The following is a 15,742-nucleotide window of genomic DNA, read 5'->3' as shown; positions in this document are numbered from 1 at the left end:
GGCTCCGACGTCAGAATTACATTATTGATCTAGAACAGTCCCAATGTTGATAAACAATATACAAACTTCGACAAAATCTGTCATTACAAAGGATTTTATTCCAAACGTGTAACTTTCATTTCTTTCTTTTTTTAAAAGTAGAAAGTTACACGCTTGCCATTTTCAGGACCTCACGTAAGCTTTGCAGGCTAACAGTTATGAACTAATCGAGACAATTTTACTGACTTCTTTAAAAAGTTCATTTGGGTAGGCTACAGAAACCACTAATTAATTCAATTCCTTTTTTCTTTTGTCATAACTATATGAACAGTATAAATGAGTTAGTCTTATCAAACGTTGTGCTCTATTACCTTATAAAAGTGGTCTGTTTCTAATTAATAATAAATTAAATAGGCAAAAGAGTTTTGATCAGACTGGTACGTCTTCGAAGATGTCTATTAAACCAGTATTTACATAGCAAAGATAAGTACCGGCCATATATTAAAAACTTGCATGGACGCTACCGTTCACGTCATTATTAAATGGGTCTTTCTATGAGCTACATAAGGTAAATAGTGGCAATCAATATACAACATTATTTTACGTACGCTGTTTGTTAAGTGTAACATGCGTTATTTTTCACACTCGCCAGACTGAAATTACGTGCGCTGAAAGAGCGCAATCGCACTCGCGCACCTTAAAAGACAAGGTCTGGTTCATGTCCATAAAAAAACATAATAAACCAATAATTGTATTTACTGGCAGAATTTTATAAATAGAATTTGTTTACATGATTATGACGAAGATGTTCAATGTGGGAAAACCACTATTTACATTCAATGGCAGCACTTTACTATTTTAATATTCTTGAGTTAATTACAGAGATTATGTGTGGAATCAATAAACATATATTTATTTATCATAAATAAATGCAAAAATAGTACAACATGGCACATACACCTTGTTCCCAAGTCCATAGTAATGGGGGGGGGGGGGGGGGGGGGGAAGGCTGCCAGTTACCCCATCTAATGTGCATTTAGCTGTAGAATAATGTGGTTTTGTCATGATAGTCATACATGTAGGTAGTTCCACTTGTCAGATTTGTAGGCCCTATACATGTACAGTTAGTCACAAGGTAGCTAGTGTATGATAAAACCAAAATGCTTTTACATCTGATATACAGATAAACATCTACCCTTTAAGAACAGGACACAATATTTACAATATGCCCTCACACATCACAGAATAAAGTTTATATATGACAACGATGCCCCAATTGGTTCTTACAATATATAATAAAAAGTTGTGGAACTTTCTGTACATTAATTTAATGCTCAGCTAAAGTGTCTGAAATGTACGTCCGACACCACGGAATTGCACTAAAAACTAAAATATTATTGATTTTCTGCCTTAAATAATTATTTTTAGATTATTTTGATAATATAAGAAGTCAAATTTATGGCAAAATCATTGCCTAAACTGAACACTTATTTATGTGACATATCTGGGAATGAGAAGACATTACGGCAATACAGACGAAAAGCGTTGGTCACACTTACCACTGTTGTTTTCATACAGGTTGATCAAGTAAAGATCACCATGTTTTTCAATTGCCTCCACTGTGTAATCTGTATCAGTACGCACAATAGAAGACACTACCTTCTTGGCTTCATCACTCCAGACAGAGCCCTTCACAGGCAGAATACCAGCAATACAACAACGGACAGCCTATAACAAACAGTGACAATCAGGTACAGGATATGCCCCAGTACAAGTTTCATAAAGATACATTATAATGAATGGCTTAGGTTTAAGACTGGTTTATAATTTTGTGAAATTTGTGCAGTGGGATGGATGAACAGTTTGTTTTGGACCAACTACTGATGATATCGCACTCATTATAAAAGATGCTGTTTATGCAGTTATTGTTCTTTATTAAAAGGCTGAACAAGACTTTTCAATCATGGTCAGAATCTAGACAAATTATGCCATTTCTTAAGGTCAGTTATTTGGAAAACAGGTCTGGTGACCTAGTAATAGCAGGTCTTTTTATCTAGAACCATGAATAGGAGGTCATAATGATCCAAGTCTGGACTTGAGAAATTGATTGTCACCTAAAAAAACATGCTACATGAAATCAAATGTGATGTATTTAGAGTGCCATGCACAAACTAATGTGGTTTAGTTTTGTGACAGTGGTGTATGACTATGATAGTTAAAAGTACAAGAAGAAGAAACTAGACCTGTGCTGATGGAGAAAGCATGCTTTTAGGCAGAGGTTGCAGGTTGGTGGCCGACACACAGCACATGTTGCCAAAGTCCAAGTATCGAACTTGAAACTGTCCGGAAGACTTAACAGCCACCACTGATGATCTATACCATTTTTCATTCACTGCCTTTGCTAGGCACAAATCTCCAATCTGTGGATTGCCTTCAAATGTTCCCAACTCCTACCAAAATAAGAATCATTAGTGTTATTCCACTTGACTGACATTTGCTTATTAATATGATTCACGAAAAGCACAAGAAAACCGTAAAACTGTATTAGCCTTATGATGACCTGTTATTGTCAACAAACATGATAAATGTCAAAACGTTTCTTTTATAGATTAAAAGTTTTAAAATGTTGCTAGAATAATAATTCTAAAGAGACAATCTGAAAGAATAGTGAACAAACACAAGAATCTGTTTTGTGAGTAATGCCGGACAACCTAGTGAGGTTGACAGGAAAGTGGACACAAATTATTGTTGCACTTGGTAAATTCACATCAACACACAGGTGTAAATATGAAGATTACTAGTGCACATCTCAATACGTTAAGCAACAACAGGCAAAAGGTAAAAGGACTTTTACATGCACTTTCTCATGGACAAGACAGTTCATACCATAGCTTTTGATGTACCCATTAGGATGTGGGGGGGGGGGGGGGGGGGAGGGGAGGGAGATAGAGGTGAATACAGCGTCCATTGAGTGAGATTTAGCATACCAGACAATCCTTTGCACCTCTAACGAGTAGGCTATTAGGCCAAACAAAAAAATAGGTGTGTTTCCGGTCGACCGACCATCCCTAGTTTTACCCCCCCCCCCCCGACCCTAATTTTTTTTCTCTTAAACAGAAAAAAAAGAAGATTTAAAATAAAAAAAATAAAAAATAAAAAAAAGAAGTAAAAATAAAAGAGGACAACATCACCAAACAAGAGTAGTTCCTTCCTTGCACATTGTTTACGTACTATTATACGATACATTTTGCACATGTAATTCCTTTCTGACAAACATCGAGAAATTATGGAAAAGCTACCACCGAACAGCTTGGTCGGTCACGGAAGTAACCGAATGAGAACATAGCCTTGGTACAGGTTATTTCGATATTTTAAACATCTGTGTATGCCACAAATCCATATATATTATTTATAGATAATGTTATATAAGTACACACACATTAAGGAAGAAAGGGAACCCCCCCCTTACCAAAAAAAAAACCCCAACCCTACCTACCTACCCTAATTTTTTGGGGGATGCAATCGGAAACACACCTATTTTTTTTGTTTGGCCTTACCGAGTTACATCCTGCCCACTAGAGTCAGGGAAATGTAGAGGTTACAGGTTGAATGACACACCATACCTTTGTTTGTGCAGCAATATTGGTAAGAACCATCGTAAGGTCTTCAGATGCGACCTGTATCCACACCTCAGAAGGACTATCGACATGAGAAACCCACACCTGAAACAAATTTCAAAAAACAGTTCTCAAAGCATGCCAACATTTACTGTGAATACCAACAAATTAAATCCCATAGAAGTAACATGTGGCTAATGTTGTTACATGCAACATTTCAATCAACACTGACACATACATCAACAACAGGGTTCAAACTTAATGCTAGCATCAATGCTATTTGCCTTAGCTGCAATATGAATTGCCGTAGGTTAGAGACTTTACCGATGGAAGATTTGTTTTGGATGGGTGGGGTGGGGGGGGTGGGGTGGGTGGGGGGTTACTGCTAGATAAAAACAACTGCCATTGGTTGAAGGAATAATTTTTGTTTTTTAATTTTGTTTATTTGTGCTGCATTAGTTACTTGTTTAAAATTGCTGTAGACGGGCCCAGAATTATCTAGGTGAGCATTTTACCAGGGGTAACACATTCTTAAGTTTGAGCTCCGAACAATGACTCCGATTGTGATAAAAGCTTTACACAAGCGTCTTTGCACAAGTGTCCAACACAACATTCTAAACATTTACAGAGGTGAAGCCAAAGTGAACTGTACATTCCTTAGCAACCAGTATATAGGATGCCTGCAGACTAATTTTGCAAAACAATTATAATGCATAGTATCTAAAACTTTACTCTTAATAATAACATTAATCTGGAGCAATTATTCCCTATACAAGGCTTAACAAAATTTGCTAGGCAACACATTTCGGTGCTTGTATCACCATCTGAGACTGCATTCAAAGAATATTATGGATCAGCAGTCGATCGAGTGCCTCACAACTATACAATCAAAGCGTCTCAGGGTAAACATCAAGCCAATAACAGCTACCATCACCAGGAACCAGGTTGTACTGTTCATTGAACAAGCAAAAAGGTTGAATAAAGCAGGGACAAAGGTCGATCTTCGTAAAATTGAATCCTGTCTATTCGCAAGGCTGTATATTGCATGCCAGGCGAGAGATGGTGACTTGGACAATTTTTTCAGCCACGAAAATCATCTATTTCCACCATCTATATCTTCCTATGGGCAGTTACGTTTGCCAGGGAAAAAGTTGGATCTCAAACATGTACAGTCTACACGTGATGTAAAGCCAGAGACGGGACATGAGCATCATGGATGATGCTGTACTCGTGAACATTCTTAGACCTGGAGAATGCAAGACATTTGGCGACTACACTGCAAAGGTGTTTGTTCCACATATCAAAAAGGAGCAAAATCAGGCTCAATAAGTAGACATTGTGTGGGATCAGTACTTTGACAACAGTCTGAAGACACAGCGTGCTGCAGGTCTTAGTCAACGAAGACATGTGGAGGTGTCCAGCCGCATATCAAAGAACTGGCAGCAGTTCCTTCACTTGAACAACAACAAAATAAGAGTTGTTTAAACTTTTGAACGATGAACTGATGGTAAGTGCATCTGCAGAGCAGCCTCTTGTTGTTACTGATGGTTATACTGTACTCTATGTACCTACACGAGACACGACCAACTTAGCTCCCTGCAATCATGAGGAAGCAGATTCCAGAATCATGGTACATGTTGCTGATGCTGTTATGCAAGGCTTTTACAACCTTGTTCAAACAGTAGATACCGATGTAGTTGTACCAGCAGTATCGGCTGTGCAGCAGCTAGGAATGATAGAACTATGGATTTGCATTCGTTACTGGCAAGGACTTTCACTACATCCCGGCTCATGAGATGTGTGCACCACTTGGCCCATAAAAATCCTTGGCACTTCCGGTGTTTCATGCTTTCACTAGCTGACGACACTGTCTCCCAGTTTGCCCAAGTGGGAAAGAAGACTGCATGGAAAGTGTGGGGAACACATGATGAATTCACTAAAGCCTTCTATGTGCTGCTGCACAATTCACCAGAGCAAATATCTGAAGAGACAGAAGCTTCCCTAGAGTAGTTCACTATCCTTCTCTATGATAGCACTTCAACATGTGCCTCAATCAACAGGGTTACAAAGCTTCTGGTCACACCAAGGCTGCCCTACAGCAACATATCAGGAGGGTAGTATTGCATGGTGGGCACTACTGGGGGCCTACCACCATGCTATATCACCAGTTACCCTCCCCTGCTGAATGGGGATGGACCTGCCCAGAACAGTAAATGCCCCTGTGGACAAATCTGCCAGAAGCCAGAGCATCCTGCCCATAGCTACTGAATTGTGCATGTAGGAGCAGGTGTAGAGGGTGTAAATGTGTACAAGCGCACTTAGAATGCACTATGCAGGGGAGACTGTGACAATGCCTAAAACTATGGCAAAGGTCTAAAGATGGTTCAAGATGATAACATAATTGAAAATAGCTGGTTGCTACCGTGAATGTGTTGCCTAGCAACAATCTTCTGATTTGATGTATGGTGTATAATGCCTTTGCTTTCATTATGTTTCCAGGAATTAGGTCTTCTATTGATAAAAAGACTGAGTCAAATGAATGCCATGTTCACAGGTCTGTGTACTGTGTGTACATAGCCGGTTGCTATTTTAAATAGGTTACTAAGCAACTAATTTTTTTATGTTTCGTTACTTTTTGATAACAATTATGACAACCTGTATGGATTATTTACCCAAAACATTTATCTTCTGTAGGCTGTTAGGCAATATGAAGTAGAAGCATCTTTTACAAATAGATAATAAATATAAAAATAGACAGTTGGTATGGTTTTTCTGTTACCTAGCAACAAAACAAATGTTATTTTGTTCTCTGGTGACACTTATTGTCTTTAAAACATGTCTACTGATAGTGCTGATGTTCTGAAAATAGCATCAACCTTTTCGAATGGAGTAGATGGCCTTAACAAGCTTGTTGCTAAGGTAAATATGTTTCCTAGCAAACATTGCTACGCAACATGCTGTATTCAATGGCTCCACCCTTAAAATATATCAGTATGAAGAATGACTGTTCCAAGTTTCATGCTTTTATCACTAACTGTGCAATTCTAGCTCTATATTGCAGCCATCACTTACACTATTACCTCTCAGCCTTGAAATAAATCAGACAAATGGGGGGTTGGTTGGGGGCTGGGGGGTTGGGGATGGGTTTCTGCTGCTAGTTTCCAATAGAACAGAAAGCATCTTTTATATGCACAGACATTTCGTGGTTAAACCAAGAATTCATGTACGTTGTGCTAAATGCATGGTGTGTAAACAACAGTTTATATAGAAATCAAATGAAAGAAAGAAAGAAATGTTTTATTTAATGACGCATTCAACACATTTTATTTACGGTTATATGGCGTCAGACACATGGTTAAGGACCACACAGATTTTGAGAGGAAACCTGCTGTCGCCACTACATGGGCTACTCTTCTGATTAGCAGCAAGGGATCTTTTATTTGCGCTTCCCACAGGCAGGATAGCACAAACCATGGCCTTTGTTGAACCAGTTATGGATCACTGGTCGGTGCAAGTGGTTTACACCTACCCATTGAGCCTTGCGGAGCACTCACTCAGGGTTTGGAGTCGGTATCTGGATTAAAAATCCCATGCCTCGATTGGGATCCGAACCCAGTACCTACCAGTCTGTAGACCGATGGCCTAACCACGACGCCACCGAGGCCGGTTAGAAATAAAATGAAGTACTTCCATATGTACGAAATGTGTAGTGTGTGTTGCATAATGAGAAATACATTAATTCCCAAACTCCATGGTGCCCAGTACAATAAGCATGACACAACACGCACACATGGATTCCTTGCTTTAGGGTTAGAAATGTTCATCTAAATGTTAGTGGCACACTGCATGTTTCATTTGAAACAGTAAGTGGTACACTAACATTAATCAAATTACAGCAATTTCCTGGCCAGATGAAGGTCCCCTTGCATATCTCGCTAATGGCAGCATAGCAGTATTAATACTATGTTTAAAGGTGGGGGAACTTCAAACTTTGACCTCGTCAGATGCTATTTGGAATAATGCACAATTTAAAGATATTGACTTTCAACATTAAATAACAAGACAAAAACATATCATTCATTAGCATTCCATAAAGATAATATCCACTATTCTATAAGGATCATAGCTGAAAGTAACTAAACAAACCTTTTTTTTAGTTTTTATTGGCAGGGTCATAGTGATAATATCATATTCTCGATAGACGTGTTTTGTAACAGCATTCTTGATCTTCACATCTATTACAGGTTTTCGAACAGGCTTGTCAGCTTTTGCCTAATAAAGATGCAAATTAGAAAGTGTATTGCCAAGTATAGGACTATTTATGTTACATCACAGTATCAAAACTCTACAAGAAAATAGACTTTCAAATATTCAAGGTTAAATTTCTATTTAAATATTTTACTCACATATTTTCACTTAAATTTTTATAAATACATGTAATAATGTTCATATGTAAATGAGGAGTATTATTTTCATAGATTTGTTTTAATTTTAAAGCAGTTAATGTTGTTTAAAATTACGCAAAAATTCCATGTTGCCAGTACTCGTAATTACTGTATTTTACTAACCACAATGTGTTTTTGAAACAAGCTACAATTCATATCCTACTATCTTATTACTTATTGTTGTTAAAACGGTCAAGTTATTATGAAATTAGCTGTCACAATCAGTTATTAATTCCTGAAAATGACTGCAATTTTCCACCAATGTTCTCAAGCAAAATTACTTGCCAAAATCCACTTTTTCAACTTAAATTACCAGGTAGTTTTTTTTTCAATAAAAAAATATTAAAAGTAAAGTGGCAACAGATTTTACAATGTTCACCAGGTGGATAATCAAAATAAACATTGTAAATCATGAAATTAATGCGAGCAAGAAATAATTACATTATATTTTTAACCTATGTCATCACAAAGAAAATCCGAACCGAACCAAACCAAACATGCGCATCTATTACTTTGGTATCAGAATTAAAGTGCTATTTTATGCTATTAAAAAGTACTAGTAATCATGTAATCAATAAGATAATACAAACGTAAAAGAAATGTATTCTAAAGTAAAGTAACATTTATTTTATTTAACGATGCCACTAGAGCACATTGATTTTTTATCTTATCATCGGCTATTGGACGTCAAACATATGGCCATTCTGACACTGGTTTTTTAGAGGAAACCTGCTGTCGCCACATAGGCTACTCTTTTACAACAGACAGCAAGGGATCTTTTATTTGTGCTTCACACAGGCAGGATAGCACAAACCATGGCCTCTGTTGAACCAGTTATGGATCACTGGTCGGTGCAAGTGGTTTACACCTACCCATTGAACCTTGCGGAGCACTCACTCAGGGTTTGGAGTTGGTATCTGGATTAAAAATCCCATACCTCGACTGGGAGCCGAAGCCAGTACCTACCAGCCTGTAGACCGATGAAATGTATTCTGGACCAGCTAAACAAACAATTCATCAATTGTTGTTGTTCATACTAGGTAGGTGTACCATGTTAGTTCCACAACTTGTCATTTCTATGGAAGAAATTACCACTAACACAAATGACTAGCTTCCACTGGTTGGATTGTCCACAAATGCCAACTGCTATTGTTTAGTTGATGTGAGCTAAAACTTATATAAATTCTGTGAAAGCAATTCAGCATTTTTTATTTGCAATGTGATCTTTAAAAGTGGTATTTGCCAGATGCATGAATAAAAATGCACATTTTAGTGTGTACCTGTCCCAAGACAATAATATCATTACGCATTGTTTTCATGAGTGACAGTATCTGGTGTTCTCTTGATGTTTAAAGCTGTATAGTTAAAAAAATAAGTAATGTCAACTATAGTCAACCTGTCCAGCAGTTTTGCTCTTGTCCACCTTCTCTCGTCTATGAGCATTTTTCCTTATTGGTCTTGGCTCTCTACTAATTAGTGATTCAGAATCTGAAACGTCTGTTACCAGCTGATCAAATGATCTCTGAAATTGCTGAAATGAATACATTTATAAGACAAGATAAAAGGTGTTTTTTTTATTTCAGCAGACAAAAAATGTTCACCAGTGCTGGTGTCCCCTACAGTGATTTCAAATATTGTATTAACCAATATATTTTTTTGACTTGGCAAGATGATTGTGAACAAGCTTCATTCAGCCTAGTTACGGTATTGTAACGGAAACTTTCGCCTACGTCTCGGTTACCGTTACGGGATATGGATGCTATTTCTTCGTAGCAGCGCCGCCACAGATCACAGCGGCACGTTTCTCGGCAATATTATCTCTTGTTTCGTTCAAATAAAGTTGTAGTTGTATACATAGTTAAGTTTCTTCACGACTGACACGCATCAGGCGCCATAAAGATGTCTTATGTATTGGTAAGCCCTTAAAATTCGCAATGTACAATATCGTCTGGCTATTCTTATCCCTTGACTACCATGTTGGTTGTAAGTAGTTTCCTCCGCTATCTTCTTCGGAGCACCGCAGAAACTGCGTCGAGTAATATACATGTATATATTTGTTTTTTACTTACCTAAAACTATTTATTAACTGTAGGTATTTTAAAACCATATACTATCCGAGATGAGCTCATGAGGAATATTTGGCGATCACTAATAGTAATACAGTGCTAATAATAACAATACATTTATTAATTAAAGTCTAAGCATGGGCGTACATGGGGGGGTTCGACTGAACCCCGACCCCCCCCCCCCCCCCCCCCCCCCCCCCCCCGAAATCGCTTTTTTTATAATTTAATATATCTGACATTATTATATTTACTCAACATAGAAATATATGCCCAATATCTCTGCAATCTATTTTGGAACCCCCCTTTTCAAAATCCTATGTATTGGAACCCCCCTTTTCAAAATCCTATGTACGCCCATGCTAAGACTACACTACTAGCACAAAGTTAACATTATTTACAGTTCTTCGTCTCAGATCTGAGATTTAAGCCACTACAATAATGCACAAAATACACACTAATATTAAAATTACATTCTACCACTACACTACTAGTAAACGGCTAGCACTGTAAGTACTTTAAAAACCACTACGGTGGACGACGGTCACTTTTCGCACCCTTATTTTGGCTTTGTACAGAATAAATATTCTACAGTAATGTCACTTGAAATCCATATTTCGTAAATAGTACAGTTTTTTTAATCACGAGATTTTCTTCAGAGTGAAGTGCATTAGTAATAAAAAAAAAAAAAAAATTCTATAGCAATTTTGCATTGAAATGTTTCCAGCGTTCTTACAACAGAAATGTCATTCACCCAGTTTATTGTTCTTGTAAAGAGATGTAAAGTGACGTCATGCAAAAAAAAAATTAAAAAATTATCTATATTATTACAATGCTTCGCCACATTAAAATAAAAACTGGTCTACTTACCTTGACCTGTCAAAAGTTCCGAGAGCAGACAATGCAGTTTAAATGTCGGTATGTTTTTATTTTTCATAATTTTAGACAAACTATTAAGTTTAAGTTTTAAACGATAAATAAAAACAATAAATTTCGTCAAATATATCATAAAAACTAAAAAAGTACAAAAAGTAGATTATATATTTTTATGTATGGATATTTCACATTCTCACGAGATTCTCGTATTATCTGTCATGGCTGCCGAAGAACGCTTTTAGTCTTTATAATTGTTAATCTGCATTGTATTAATTATATTTGCAACAAAAATTAATTTAATATATATCAACGATATCGAGCAAGTGTTTCCAACAAAGTGTGAATGTTTTTTCACAGAACACTGAAGTTTGTTTTTGCTACACATAGGGTATATGCCTCATCTCGTAGCGCTGAACAGAAGACCGTGTCGATGCCAGCGCTACGTTATCGTATCTACATTCAGCCAAGCCAGTCCTGGGAGTGGCAGTCCTCCTACAGAATATGCATGAAGGATTAGGAGTTCTTGTGTCGTGCTCGCATTGGCCACACACATATAACACATTCATTTATTTTAAAGGACTCCTCAGTTTGAGTACTGCCAATGCACACTGACTGAGCGCCACATTTTGGTGGAGTGTAATCATCTGAAGCCAATGAGAACAGATAGAGGTAACAAAAATTTATAAGAATCTGCTAAATTCTGTCCAGAATTAATTTTAAAGTTTTTAAAACATGTGGACTTTTATAGAAAGTTTTAAAATATACTTACCTTGATATTCGTATTGTATTGTGCTTTTACCCACAGCTCTTTACAGTGTATTTTTACATAATTATATAAATAGGATGTTTAATTTATTCCAATTTATATACCTACCTTTGTTTTGTCCTAGGATGTCGTTAAACATTCATACAGATATGCAAGAGGTAATATCTAAGTCAGATTTGTAAATGTACTGGATATAAAAGTTTACTGGATTAAAACTACTAAAGAATCAGTTTAACTAAGATATTAAGATATTACAAAGTAGAATGTACAAATACCCCCAAAATATTATGAGAATAATTTTAACAGTAACTACACATGCCAAGACAATACTTACTGTGACATCATCCATGTTAACTGTGACATCAAACTGAGAATCAAGCTTTTCTGGATCACAATCATTTCTAGCCATCAAGCTGAAATGTAACAATAAATAATACTATCAAAACGGATGAAAACAAAATGCCACAAATGCAAAAACAAGAGTACCAGTGAGGTACATGATACGCCTCTCAGGAGTTTGATGGAAAACCATATCTATATTAGTGAATATGTTGGAATAGTTGAAGTAGTTATGGGCAAGAAGACAAGAAAAAACAAGTTTAAATGTATATAACTATATAACTTATGATAATAGTAAACTTCAACTCTACCAGGACCCAACATTAATGACAATATGTGAATTGGCTCAATGTTTTTTTTGGGGGGTCCTGTCCTTCATGAGGAAGGGGCGGGAGGGGTTACAAATGACCAAATTTATAAATTAGTCTTGGTGGGAATTGGTAAAGTGTTTTTGAAGAAAAATGTGAAGGAATCAGTTTAAATGCATTTCTCTTTATAACTAATAAACTTCACCCACCTCTCCAAATTCCAAGGATGGTTTCTACAAAATTTGCTTGGAATAGGTCAAGTAGTTTTAAGCAAAAAGTTGAAAAAAATAATTCTTTAAATGCATTCTTCAATATAACTAGTAAACTTCACCCTCTCCATGGGGACAAAAGGGGGACCCAACATTAATAACATTAACAATTTCCTTTTGGGCCTTGCACGGAGGAAGGAGGTCAGAATAAACAAATAAATATTTAGTTTATTCTTGTGCCAAAGAAGATTCCCTAAAAATTTGGTAGAAATTGGTAAAGTCAAAAACTGTGTTGCAAAAGCAATACCTATATACTGCATTCCGACGGTGTAACTTTAGGCTATTTCTCATTTCAGCCAGTGCTCCACAACTGGTGTAACAAGGCTGTGATATGGTGGGATGGTGCATATAAAATATCCCTTGCTGCTAATCGAAAAGAGTAGCCCATGAAGTGGCGGCAGTGGGTTTTCTCTCTTTCTATATCTGTGTGGTCCTTAACCATTTGTCTGATGCCATGTAACCGTAAATAAACTGTGTTGAGTGCATCGTTAAATAAAACATTTCCTTCCTTCTTTCGTATAACTTTAGGCAAGACAAAACCCTGATATACTCTTTTTGAATTACAACACAGCTTACCACACCACATTCTATTCACTTTGATACTCAATAAATATTTTTTTAGAAAAAGTAAATTAAAATATTGTTTGATAGCAATTATAAGAATATTAACAGAGTTAATAAACATAAATAGCAAAAGAATTTATGACATGAATATTATGGGCAAGTTTTAGGTTTTGTTGGGGTTTTTTTTTACAAAAATAATACCATGTTGTGAAACTCACGATAGTTGTAAACATGTTTCCTTGTGTTCGGGAAAATGCTTCTTCTGGCAAGTGGAACTACAATATGGAAGCTTACATCGACCACATTTTTTTGATGCTGGAAAAAAGTTTTAATATTGTCAGTGTTCTAGTTTTGAAAACACGAAGTTGGTGATTACCAAGGTACAGAAGGTGAAATATTAAATATATTAAAATCTAGCAAATATCAAATAGTTGCAGGAATCCGGCATATAAAACAATGTTTACATGTTTATAAAACAAAGGACCTGTTTCACATAATATTTTCAGTTCAATCTAAGAGCACACTTTGTGACACTACTAGATATTGCTATACATACCAATAACTGATAGCTTAACTAGCAATAAGCAAATCATCCGTCATTTATCATTATCCACAGTGTACAGTTACTATTATTTTAAAAAGGAATTTTATCAAGATAGAAAAAACTTAAGAATCTGGTAAAACTACTAAATGGTATTTTTAAAGGTAGATTATATTACGAAACTCACCTGGCTGTTTACAAGCTATGCAATGAAATTTCTGCTTCCTCTTTTCTGTTTCTGCAGGCCAAAGATAGAATGTAAATTTTTTTTATTAAAAATTATTTAGTCATAAAAATTCTCAATGTATTAAAAACAAACTTTAAGATATTTTACCTGATGGTATATAATAGTAAAACAATGGACTTACTTACTAGATGTTTAATCCATTAGGATTGGTAAAAATTGGTCACAATCTATTATATAATTCTAAGAATTCATAAAACTGACAAACATCTACTAGTCAGTTAGTGAAAGGGGTACAAAATCATTTGAAAGTAAATAAATAACACACACACACACACACACACACAGACAGACAGACAGACAGACACAGACAGACACACACACACACACACACACACACACACACCAAACCATGAGCTATCTACTTCACTTGAGAATCAGGCTACAATAAAGTAACACGTTTAACAATGGTCTTAGGAACTCACTGAACACCATTATGCTTCTTCCTTTTTCAATCACCAATTACCTTTGGCTGCTGGAGTAATAAATGTACGATTGAATCCTTCATCTCTTGGTCGTTGACGCCTCTCTTCACCATATCCATTATAGGGTCTTGGAGCCTGGGGCCTACAATTGTAGAATTCATTGGGATATTTCCCATACCCACGACTCAATCCAGGCCTGAACCGAGGTAATGGATGATCAAACCCATATAGACCTAAAGAAAATGAGGATGACAGTGAATATTATCTTCATGTCCAACTAGCAATGCAGACCATACATTTATGTGACAGAAGAAGAAAAAAAAGTAACCCATATATCATGTTAATCAATAAGAACAGTTAAAATTAACTAATTGAAAAAAGAACAATGACAACATTAGACAAAAGTAGGTAAAGAAAATCTATTTTCTCTAGTGTTTAAGCCATGTCTGATATGTCAACTGCATCAACACATGCTTTTGAACAGGCACTTTCCACAACCTATTTGCTTGTAAATAAAAATACACTGTTCTCTTCTCGTGTTGCAAAGCACAACAAAAACACAATCCAAGATCATCTGCAAAACCTTGGCTGAAGTAATTGTTTTTTAAATACATTTTTACAAAATAAGTCTGCTTTTCACAGGCCACCATTTTAAGCCCTGTGTGAGTTTTATAAATAAGACATAAATATGAATTACAGGTTCATACAGGTTGGAGAAAATAAAACTCAAAGACTTTCAAGGACTTTTCCCAAGTACTTAAATTCATTTTTCAAGGACACAAAAATATGTTTTAAATAAATCTTGTTGTCTTCATCTTAGTGCTGATATCTGTGTGTTTCTTCCATTTCATATGACTTCGTAACGCTGCCTCGTCCATGCTTGCTGCATTGAATGCTTTAGAGCATAGTCTGCATCGCGCTTTGTGTCCATCATCGGGCACACACAAAAGCCAGTCCTTGTAATCCGCGGTTTGCATCCAGGTATCGTTACATTTACACTTGCCTGGCCTGTTGAAAGAATTTTCACGGTCAATTAAACAATCAAACAATGGCGTCTTCCGATTATGCACAACGACCACATGTCCGCATGTGCAAATACTTTGACCCAATCAGACAGCAGTATTTGTGAATATTTAATTTCCGTGGACAGCTGAAGCACATATTTGGCGGGAATGACAAAGAAGTTTTGGATCGACGCGTAAATAAACCTTTGGAAGCAATTCAATTTTTTTTACTAAAGCTAGGAAAGGCATATTTCCTATTTTTTCAGGAGGGGAAAATAAAATTCAAGGACTTTTCAAAGACT

General features: G+C 36.3%; 1 protein-coding gene across 2 annotated transcripts in view; it reads right to left on the bottom strand.

Moving 5' to 3' along the window:
- LOC121383290 (tudor domain-containing 6-like) overlaps positions 1–15,742 on the bottom strand; it is a 109,291-nt gene that overhangs the window by 39,448 nt on the left and 54,101 nt on the right. For both annotated transcript variants that reach the window (XM_041513213.1, XM_041513214.1), the window contains exons 11-19: positions 14,478–14,669; positions 13,955–14,005; positions 13,445–13,541; positions 12,081–12,159; positions 9,438–9,572; positions 7,743–7,868; positions 3,603–3,701; positions 2,223–2,429; positions 1,539–1,707 (exon numbers count right to left, since the gene is read on the bottom strand). In XM_041513213.1, the coding sequence (XP_041369147.1) occupies positions 1,539–1,707; positions 2,223–2,429; positions 3,603–3,701; positions 7,743–7,868; positions 9,438–9,572; positions 12,081–12,159; positions 13,445–13,541; positions 13,955–14,005; positions 14,478–14,669 (1,155 nt within the window). The remainder of the gene's footprint in view (positions 1–1,538; positions 1,708–2,222; positions 2,430–3,602; positions 3,702–7,742; positions 7,869–9,437; positions 9,573–12,080; positions 12,160–13,444; positions 13,542–13,954; positions 14,006–14,477; positions 14,670–15,742) is intronic.

Source organism: Gigantopelta aegis, chromosome 10 (assembly GCF_016097555.1).
Source record: "Gigantopelta aegis isolate Gae_Host chromosome 10, Gae_host_genome, whole genome shotgun sequence".
Classification (NCBI taxonomy): Eukaryota; Metazoa; Mollusca; class Gastropoda; order Neomphalida; family Peltospiridae; genus Gigantopelta; species Gigantopelta aegis.
Note: the sequence above shows the minus strand (reverse complement) of the source record. Positions and strands in the feature narration are given on the sequence as shown.